At 40.8% G+C, this 11493-nt stretch overlaps 1 protein-coding gene across 1 annotated transcript in view; it reads right to left on the reverse strand.

The window, feature by feature from the left end:
- Nucleotides 1-9860, reverse strand: part of LOC126183333 (divergent protein kinase domain 2A) — a 98114-nt gene extending 88254 nt beyond the window's left edge. Inside the window, exon 1 of the mRNA XM_049925201.1 lies at nucleotides 8807-9860. Within this exon, the coding sequence (XP_049781158.1) occupies nucleotides 8807-9415 (609 nt within the window). The 5' untranslated portion in view covers nucleotides 9416-9860. The remainder of the gene's footprint in view (nucleotides 1-8806) is intronic.
- Between the last annotated feature and the right edge of the window lie 1633 nt (nucleotides 9861-11493).

Raw genomic sequence — 11493 nt, forward strand, 5'->3', positions numbered from 1 at the left:
TATTTGCTGTTGTGAATGACAGCTTGTTGGAATATCAAAATAAATTCAGCTGAACGGAGAAAACAAGCTTACAATGTGCAAATACAGTATTAGTGGTGTGTAGTTCGACACAGTCATGTTGATTATTATCTAAGCATAACGTAGCAAGGTGACATGAAATGGAATGAGCACTTACGGTCGGCTGGAGGGAAAACAATTGATTGACGTCAGATAACTGGAAGAATTCTGTGAAACGGTAGCTTATCTATAAAGGAGACCACATATGGAACACTCAAGCCACCTATTCTTGATTACTGCTCAAATGTTTGGGATTTCCACCAGGCCAGATTAAAGGAAGACAATGAAGCAGTTCCAAGATGTGCTGCTAGATTTCTTACCAGTATGTTCAACCAACACACAAGTATTATGGATATGCTACATGTGGGGAAGACTTTTGAGAAAGTTTAGAGAACCAACAGATGTAGATTATTTCTCATTTCATATTTCTGGGGAATACTTCACATCACCAGGAAGTCTCTAATACTTACACAAGATTGGTAGACTTTTGGCATCAACATTCAGCATACATTGTGAATCTTCCTGAAAACCTACTTTATGTGTATTTAACAAGATCAGCTGGTCAGTTCCAAACTATAGACAAAAACAAGCATCCCTAGCCCATGGGATCTATGAACAAATGCAGAAAAGCTAAGAGATGCCAGTTCTTGCCTCTCTGGCAATTAAAATAATGTCCCAAAACAATTTTTTCGGTTAGTAATATTTGAGGAGACTCAAATAAACACAAAATCACTGCTCCAATTTAAATAAATGTGTGTTTAAATACACAGTAAAATGATTAATGGAAAATCTCATATAAAGATGTGAAACAAATACTAACAAAGAAATAGAGGGGCTGGCCAGTACTTACCTCAGCTCAGTACAGCCGATAGATACACAGAACAGAACAGAAAATTTACGTTCCTAGCTTTCGGAACTTTGTTCCTTCATCAGGGAGGAGAGACGGGAAAGAAAGGGAAGAAGGGAAAGTGGATTCAGTTACTCACAACCCAGGTTCTGACGCAACAGGGAAAGGAAAACAGGTAGGGTAGCAAGGATGGAGGCATGGTTGTCAGAGGGAAGCCAAAGATATTCTACTGTAAGTACTGTGCCAGCTTCAAACCAAAGAGGATGCATACAGAAGTAAAGGGGTATATAGTATAAAGATAAACACAACTATGTAGGATGAAAAGATGCGCGAATGGCTAAAGAGGAAAGGGAAAGAGGAGAAGTCTGAAGAGTAAATGGGAGTGAGGTTGTTTAACGTAGGTTCAGTCCAGGGGGATGGCGGGATGAAAGGATGTGTTGGAGTGCAAGTTCCCATCTCCGCAGTTCCGAGGGACTGGTGTTGGGTGGGAGAAGCCAAATGGCACATACGGTGTAGCAGGTTCCTAGGTCCCTAGAATTATGCTGGAGGGCATGCTCTGCTACTGGGTATTTGACATCTGCTAGGCAGACAGTTTGTCTGTGTCCGTTCATGTGCTCAGCCAGTTTAGTTGTTGTCATACCGATGTAAAAGGCTGTGCAGTGCAGGCATGTCAGCTGATAAATGACATGTGTTGTTTCACATGTTGCCCTGCCTTGAATTGTGTATGTTTTACCAGTAACGGGGCTGGAGTAGGTGATTGTGGGGGGATGCATGGGGCAGGTTTTGCAGCGGGGTCAGTTACAGGGGTAGGAACCGCTGGGTAGAGAAGGTAGTCTGGGAATATTGTAGGGTTTGACAAGGATGTTACGGAGGTTAGGGGGGCGACGAAAGGTAACTCTGGGTGGAGTGGGGAGAATTTTGTCAAGGGATGATCTCATTTCAGGGGTGACTTGAGAAAGTCATATCCCTGGCGGAGTAATTTGTTGATGTATTCGAGGCCAGGATAACATTGGGTGACAAGGGGGATGCTTCTGTGTGGTCTGGGGGTAGGAACATTGTTGTTGGACAGGGAGGAATATTGCTCGGGAGATCTGTTTGTGGACAAGGTCTGCAGGATAGTTGCGGGAGAGGAAAGCACCGGACAGGTTATTGGTGTAATTGTTGAGGGATTCGTCACTGGAGCAGATACGTTTGCCATGAATACCTAGGCTGAAGGGAAGGGAGTGTTTGATGTGGAATGGATGGCAGCTATCAAAGTGAAGGTACTGTTGTTTGTTTGTGGGTTTGATATGGAAAGAGGTGTGGATGTGAGCTTCAACAAGAGGAAGGTCAACATCCAGGAAGGTGGCTTGGGTTTTGGAGAAGGACCAGGTGAAATTCAGATTCGAAAAGGAGTTGAGGTTATGGAGGAAATTAAGGAGTGTTTCTTCACCATGAGTCCAGACCACAAAGATGTCATCTATAAACCTATACCAGGCCCGGGGAAGCAGCTGTTGGGTCTTCAGGAAAGCCTCTTCCATACAGCCCATGAAGAGGTTGGCATAGGACGGAGCCATCCTGGTTCCCATGGCCGTTCCCCTGAATTGTTTGTAGGTCTGGCCTTCAGAAGTGAAGTAATTATGGGTTAGGATGAAGTTGGTAAGTGTGATAAGGAATGAGGTTTTTTGGAAGATCTTCGAGTGGGTGTTGGGAGAGGTAGTGCTCAAGGGCAGAGAGACCATGGGTATGTGGGATGTTTGTGTAAAGGGATGTAGCATCTATGGTGACAAGACAGGTTTCAGGTGGGAGGGGAATGGGAATGGATTTGAGGCGTTCTAGGAAGTGGTTTGTCTTTGATGTAGGATGGGAGTCTGCGGGTGATAGGTTGGAGGTGCTGGTCTACCAGAGCTGAGATACGTTCGGTTGGGGCTTTGAAGCCTGCTACAATGGGACGGCCAGGATGGTTCTCTTTGTGGATTTTGGGTAATAGGTAGAAGATAGGGGTACCTGGCTCAGGTGCAGTGAGTAGGTCTGTGGAAGCCGTTGTGAGGCCTTGTGAGGGACCTTGGATTTTTAGGATTTTCTGCAGCTCAGTCTGGATGGAGGGAATGGGATCCTGGGTAACAGCTTTGTAGGTTGAGGTGTCGGAGAGTTGACACAGTCCTTCTGCCACATACTCCACATGGTCAAGTACCACAGTTGTGGAGCCTTTATCCGCCAGGAGGATGACAATAGAGCAGTCTGTTTTCAGCTCCTTAATAGCACGGGATTCAGCTGGGGTGATGTTGGGGGTTGTTGGGATATTTTTCAAGGACTGGGAGGCAACACTGGATTTGAGGAATTCCTGAAATGTCTGCAAGGGATGGTTTTGGGGGAGGGGAGGAGGATCCCTTTGAGAAGGCAGTTGGAGTTGTTCTAGACAGGGTTCAACACTGGGTCTAGTATTTGGGGGCTGTGTTTGGGTAGTGAAGTGATATTTCCAGTTGAGGTTCCGGGTGAATGAGAGGAGCCAGTTGAGGTTCCAGGTGAATGAGAGGAGATCTTTAACCAGGGCAGTGCGGTTGAATTTAGGCGTGAGGCTAAAGGTTAAGCCTTTTGATAGAACAGATGTCTCTACTCCAGCCCCGCTACTGGTAAAATATACACAATTCAAGGCAGGGCCACATGTGAAACAACACATGTCATTTATCAGCTGACATGCCTGCACTGCACAGACTTTTACATCGGTATGACAACAACTAAACTGGCTGAGCGCATGAACGGACACAGACAAACTGTCCGCCTAGGAGATGTCAAATACCCAGTAGCAGAGCATGCCCTCCAGCATAATTCTAGGGACCTAGGAACCTGCTACACCGTATGTGCCATTTGGCTTCTCCCACCCAACACCAGTCCCTCGGAACTGCGGAGAAGGGAACTTGCACTCCAACACATCCTTTCATCCCGCAATCCCCCTGGACTGAACCTACGTTAAACAACCTCACTCCCATTTACTCTTCAGACTTCTCCTCTTTCCCTTTCCTCTTTAGCCATGCACGCATTTTTTCATCCTACATAGTTGTGTTTATCTTTATACTATATACCTCTTTACTTGTGTATGCATCCTCTTTGGTTTGAAGCTGGCACAGTACTTACAGTAGAATATCTTTGGCTTCCCTCCGACAACCATGCCTCCATCCTTGCTACCCTACCTGTTTTCCTTTCCCTGTTGCTTCATAGCCTGGGTTGTGAGTAACTGAATCCACTTTCCCTTCTTCCCTTTCTTTCCCCTCTCTCCTCCCTGATGAAGGAACAAAGTTCCGAAAGCTAGGAATGTAAATTTTCTGTTCTGTTTTTTGTACTGAGCTGAGCTGAGGTAAGTACTGGTCAGCCCCTCTATCTCTTTGTTAGGATTTGTTTTAAATACACATTGTGAGTTATATCGTTTGTCTTATTTTAGGAAGTTCATAAATTTTCCAGTTTGTAATATATGTATCACCATCATCATCATCTCATTCGACACCCACTGTTTAATAAAGGACATCTCCTGGTTTTAAAGTAATATTTCAATGATTTAAGTTTATTTGTTGCAAAATAGAATGAATGACACTTCCATTGATTATATGGCACATATCATACCTGTAATCAATTTCTTCTCAAATCTGCTGCAGCATGTCAGACATAACTTGTTTCATTGCAGCACAGATTCTTGTCCCAAGATCTATTACACAATCTGGTAAGGATGGTACAAGTACAGTATCTTTGATGAATTCCCACAAGAAAAAATAGAACAAGAGGTGTCAGGTCTGGTGAACGTGAGGCCAAGGAATCAGTGCACCTCAAACAGTCCATTTATTTGGAAAGCAATTAATGAGAAAGTCCCAGATGACACTGAGATAGTGCAGCAGTGCCTTATCTTGCGAGAAGTGTACATGGTGTTCTTGGCCTCATCAGTCAGCACACTTAAAAAGTTTTCCAGCATATCTAAGTACACTGTTGACTGTTTTTTTCTTGGAAAAGAAAGGGCCATAGACTTTGCTCTTGCTCAATGCACAAAAGACACTAAATTTTTGGCTGTTACAAATATTTTCCATGTTTTGTTGCTGATTTTCACTCCTCAAGGCTTACAGTTTTGTTTATTAACTTACTACTTAAATTAAATGTCAACTCAAAACTAAGGATAATGTTTCCAATGAAATTTTTGCCTTTATCCAAATGATGTAACATTTACCCAGAAATATCCTTATGACCTATCCAAAAAATCCTTATGACCTATCCTATCAGTGTCTTTAGTTCTTGCACTATTGTTAATTTGTATGGTATGAGATACAAAGGTCTTTGTAGCTCATGCCAAACAGTCACACATGCAATGCCTAGCTCACAGACAGCACTCTAGGTCTATTTTGTAGGACTGTTAACAAAGCTTTGCCTTACTTGCACTACAATGTCATCAGACCCATTTGATTGATATAAGTAATTTTATGGCTTACCCAGCAGCTGATCTCAATGACACATTTCTGCCATTCATAAATGGTAGGCTTACTGGGAAGATCTCTACCATACTTAGTATGAAAATTATGTCACATAGTTATTACAAACTATGATTCATCAAACCAAACATGCAGCAAGCAAGTGTGGGACCAGTAAAGGCAGCCATCTCTGCTTTAACTGTTGCTAGTGTGTTATTTACTAGCTTATTAAGAGTCAAAACTGAATCTATTTTCCTATTATTTCATGAGTAGTCCTGTAAGACATAAGAACAAGTTTGTAAGAATTTTAAACATTTCAAAGTCCTTATAGAAACACCCCAAATATCATTTTCAGTCTTCAACTTGTATACTGGCCATCTAGAGAACATTCTAATATGGCCTGTAATAGACTCCCATGCTGAAGGGTACTGTCCACACAAAAGGTAAGCTTGCCTTACTGGTTTTCCAAAGGCTGTTCATCAATAACTCTGGTCATGCCCATGTCGTATGCTAAGCACCTGGCAGAAGTACTGAATCTTGAAAGCACTGATTCTTCTCTTTCCCTCTGCTCCAGTTGTGCACATTTATAAAAGAAAACAGACTCCATACAAAAATCTCAATAAACTGTTTCCTTATCCCCATGATGACAATGTTTGAGGCAAGAGGACTATTACTTTTTGTTTGTAGCTGTCTTAACATGATTTGTTCTGCATGCCACATGTATCAGGCTCTACCCTTTTGCTCATACATCGCTTTCAAGATATCTGGAATTATCCATATTGAGCAGCTATTCCCTATGTGGAACTATATCAGCACTTGTCTCATTCCAGTCATTACAGATATCTTGATATCTTTCTTATTTACTTCACGACAATACTCCACATCAAGGATAGACTCTTTTCCCACCAGATATTTGTTAAATCTCTTTACCTATCAGCGATAAATGCCATGTTCTCCACAATATGTGGTTTGCATACACTATCTCCCATTATTTTCATTCCACCCAAATGTCACAATTATTTCTTACTTGATTAACTTCTTGGGAGTATACATATGAATCTCTACTTCACGGCTGGTACTTCATCTGCATTGCAAATCCTATCTCATATTTGTACAGATTCCTTACACCTCTTCATTTATATACACAAGAATAGTAAAAAACGGTACTTCCCTAATTGTATGCGCATACAGTATAGTACGAAGAATACATTTTTAAATGTGTAGGTGGTTTGGTTATGCGAAATTTGGTACACAGAGCTGCCAATTCTGGCAGCAACAGTGGTTCTAATATGGTGGATCATGAGTTGAACTGAGCTTGGATAAAAGATATGGATATGTCATTCCATGCTGATTCCACTCTGTGCCACAGTTTATCAATCACAGTGTCTGCCAAGTGGTGGCAAGCCAATATCTTGGTAAACCATGCCCAAATGTTGTCACTGGGTGAAAAATTTGGAGACTCACTCTGTATAAATGTGGGACAGACAGCAAGGGCAACAGGCAGTCTTGCGTTACCACGATAAACCACAGTCTTAATAGGCTACAATGCTGCCTCACTCCAAATTCGGACACTTGATAATAAGCATTTCTCCTTCTTGCATGCGAATCACATGATCTTCTCAAAAGCAACAAATATTCAAATGTGATTTGTGAATGAGAAGCTCAGGGCACTATGCCTTGTATACAAAATGTACACAATGTTACTCCTCCCTACTTCATGCAGTTGCACTGAAATACTGCCCTTACACATCTAAAGCATGTAGTACACTGACATTTGTACATTGCATTGGATTTTCATAGTGTTGCAACTTTAATGGCCAGCAGTGTATTTCACACTTATATCTATTATTGTGTGGACAGCTGTAGTGACTAGAATTGTGTGAGCATTTGGGTCTAGAAGATGTTTACGAAATACCAAATGCTGTACCTTCAGAGGAGCAGCTATCTCAGTTTGAAGTGTACATTAAATTTAAAGCTGATGAAAAGGATCGACTCACCAATTTTTTCTACCAAACAAGGTCAAGTATAATGGAAATAATGAGGGAGCTGGAAATGACTCCTTTATTGGATTTTGAAAAGAAAGTAGTATGTGATGATGAAGATTCATTTAAGCTATCAAAAGAGAATATAGCTAAACTAAAAGAATGGCATAACACCCTGGTTCAGAAGCTAGAAAACACAAAGGCCTTGTCAATGGAACTTCGGGAGAAACTCTGCAAATTGTGGAACCGGCTTCATGAGAGCTTTGATGCACGGACTGCATTTCTTGATGCACATCGTGGCTATTCAGTCAAAACTATAGAAGCTCTCAAAACTGAAATAACACGTTGCGAGGAAAAAAAGCGACACAACATAAAGATTTTCGTGGAGAATATTAGGCAAGAAATTCATAACCTCTGGGACAAATGTTGCTTTGGTGAAACTCAAAGGCACAAGTTCAAACCTTATTTTTCTGACTGTTATACAGAGAATTCACTTGGATTGCATGAACTTGAAATAGAAAGATTAAAAAAGTTTTATGATACAAACAAGCCTTTGTTTCAGTTAATGGAGAAGCGTCAGAAACTTTGGGAGAAAACGATTGCCTTTGAAAGTAAAGCTAATGATAGAGATCGTTTGTTAAACAACCGTGGAGGTCAGTTACTTCGGGAAGAGAAGGAAAGAAAAGTTATACAGAAGGAATTACGAAAAATAGAAGAGGAAATTTCACACCTGGTGAAGAGTTATGAAGAAACAAACCATGAACCATTTTTATTCTATGATCAGAAGCTGTCCTCTCTCATTGAAGACCAATGGAATAAACATCAAGAGGAGAAGAAAATTGCAAGAAAAACATGTGGTGCAGAGACAGAATTCAGGCCACCAATCAAAAGGAAAGCTGTTGTGGCAACTTGCCCTTCAAGTTCAAAAGTGACTCCAATAATAAACACAAGCAAAAACATAAAGGTGACTCAAACTCTGTTTCCTCTTGCGGATAATGGTCATGTACAGAATACTGAAAAGCCAACCAAGTGTCATGCACATGCATGACGAGAGCATTGCTTCTACAACATACACTGACTTTGAGGTATAAAACATTACTATGAATTAATTTTGATTAAAGTTAAAATATTCATTGTAGCTGGCGATCTGTCACAGCGGAAGTCCTGGAAAACAGCGAATGTAGGTTTTAAACTATAAAGTAAAAACAATATTTAATCCAGTATAATGTTTCAGCTGATTTTTTATTATGATCTCAAAGTAAATAAACAGACTTAGCTAAGTCTGATTGTATGTATCCTTGTAACTTTTCCATACAACTCTAACTCGCACTGCCATGCAAACACAACAAACCATATTTTCTAGGTAAATGACTCATAAAAAGTGTATTCATATCATAGATTTATGTTATATTCAGCAAAACACCTCTTGCACTGAGTGTATAACGTACTATCTGTTTACTTAGTAAAATAGGTACTTGGAACGCCAACCGTACCTGAAGGATGACAGGTTCTGGGTTTATATGCATAATTGTCCATACATTTTGTAGAAATGTCTTTGTATCTATGGCTTCATTCCTTAATTTTACATGCTGTAACAGCCTGTTAACCCCAGATGTTGTTGGACATACATAAAAATCACCTGACAGAACGTCATTCACTGAACCCTCACGACTTTTGAGACTCTTCATATAATTTTCAATCACTGATAGATTGGTGACATGAGAAACGGAACTAGTAACGTTGCAATTACGCCCCTCGTTTCCACAAAGTTTATTATCAAGTTGTTCTAGTTCCCAATCGCTACCCAACTTCTTAACCACAATCTTTGCGTTTTTATACGTTCCAAACCATACGTTCTTATATCCTATAATATTAATCACCGACGCTAGACTATCAAAATTGATTAATTTAATGCCATCTCCCAACACAATCGGGCACAAATCAACCCCGTAACATGCAGGGCACTTTCCTAGGTCTGCAAGTTCTCTGATATTCTTCGGGAGGACATATCTAGCAATCAGTCCGAAAATTAGAAGTATCACAATCACACAAACACATGACTTCAATTTTTTCCTTCTGACTGTTACACACATCACATGCATCCGGTTGGAACAGACACATTAGTCTTAATTCACATATTTCATATGAAAGTTTTCCAGGGCATGTCATATTAAATAGAACTCACAAAACTCGTAAATGCACGTGACAGTTGGGTACGCTACTTTCGTGTTTGGTTTATGCGTATCACGATACCAAGGTGATTTTGTCACCCCAAAAGCGTGTTTTTTTAATTGGGGTACTTCATTAGTGCGGATTGGAATCTATTGTAGACAAATTTTGATCTTTATTATGTTAAGCAAGGTCAATAATAGAAAAATATTCATTCAAAACATTGCTCAATTAAAATAAACATCAATGTAAACATGCAAATAAAAAAGTGACACCCAATGAGGTTTATGTGACGCCAAAGAAGGACTTATGCCTATGAACAGCAAATCGTAGTGCCGATCGTGTGAGGCGATCGGTTGCTCTCGACTGGCCTTGAATTTGCAGTTGGTAGCACAGTCTAACATAAGACTATGGTTCGCAGTGCTTTCCTGTGGCAGACACCCAATGAGGTTTATTTATGTGACGCCAAAGAAGGACTTGTGCCTATGAACAGCAAATCTTAGTGCCGATCACAGTCTATGAGTCTAACATAACAGTTGCGACACTCACTGCTGTAAAAGTTGTTGCCGTTTGACAGATGGAGCGACACTAGCGCTCCAAGCGGCAGGTAAGGTGAACGTCAGACGCGTTGTAATCATAATGTATGTTTACATCCATTTCCTACGTAATTTCCGAATTATTCGAGTTATTTTCTTGCCTCCAAGAGTTTGTTTAGTATCGGAAGGCATATATGTTTCTATTAATGATTCTAAAATAAGCGCAAGTATGGACAAAAACCATGAATAGAGTGGCAAGCTACAACACATTCGTGAAGAAACACTTGTGACATTGGACAAAATTGCAGCTTACCACGTTGATATCAAAAGAATATAAACACACAGATTCACATGTAAGAAGCACAGACATGTACCTCTACATGCAAAAGCGATCGACAGCTCGTTTATCGTTCTGTAGGCCTACTGTGTGTGTCATTGTTGCCTGTTGCCACAAGTACGACCTTAATCTTTATATTATTCAAAGTGAGTAAAGCAACTGCCAAATAGTGGCAGAAATATGCTGAAAACATTATAATGAGCTGATTACATTACATTTCACGAAAAACCAAATATTTGAATAATTTGCAATCTGTCTGTAGGCACTTTCCTTGTCCCGTAATAGTTTCGCTCGATCTGCACATTCTGACACTTCACACGCTTTTGTAAGACATGAACAGCTGCACTTAATCTAACCACTTTTTCGTCATAGCACGTCTGTGGTGACGATTCGCACGAATCTGGCACTGATACATGGAGAGCTGAACTGGCTGCTTCTGTGTCATACGACTGTTTTACAGCTTTAGATTGACTGTCGAATCTTTGTGGCGGTTTCCTCTTCATCGTCAGTTGAGGTGGCTTATTTAGGATGTCAAACAGTGTGGGTACTGCATTCCACACGAGTTTGTTATTGTCTGCGTTCATGAACTGGTTTTCTTCGAAATGTAGCGGACAAAACCTAATATTATTATACAGGTAAACTGGGTCTATCTTCATAAGGTCTTCTCGTCTGCTATTAACAAGCCATTTTCTGCTCCTAAAACGATACATTCATCATTTATACACATATAGTTTGCAAGTGAATCCTGACGATACAGTTTAATAACATGATGGTATATATCTCTCAGGAACCTTAGGAAACCTAAAAAGCGACAGCAGTGGTGTCTTCTTCCTGTTGTTACTTCAATTTATTGCGCTACAAACGCTTCCGATGGTAAAAACCATTGTATAAATCAAAATAATCACTATTCGCTTTCACGATCGCGCCGAACTCACAGTTCAACCTACCAGCCGCTTGGGGCACTGCCGGCGCTGTAGGCAACAAAATCGAGGCGAAGTGTCGCGACTGTTATGTTAGACTGTGGTGCCGATCGTGTGAGGCGATCGGTTGCTCTCGACTGGCCTTGAATTTGCAGTTCGTAGCACAGTCTAACATAAGACTGTGGTTCGCAGTGCTTTCCTGTGGCAGACAGCGTAAA

This window comes from Schistocerca cancellata, chromosome 1 (assembly GCF_023864275.1).
Source record: "Schistocerca cancellata isolate TAMUIC-IGC-003103 chromosome 1, iqSchCanc2.1, whole genome shotgun sequence".
NCBI lineage: Eukaryota > Metazoa > Arthropoda > Insecta > Orthoptera > Acrididae > Schistocerca > Schistocerca cancellata.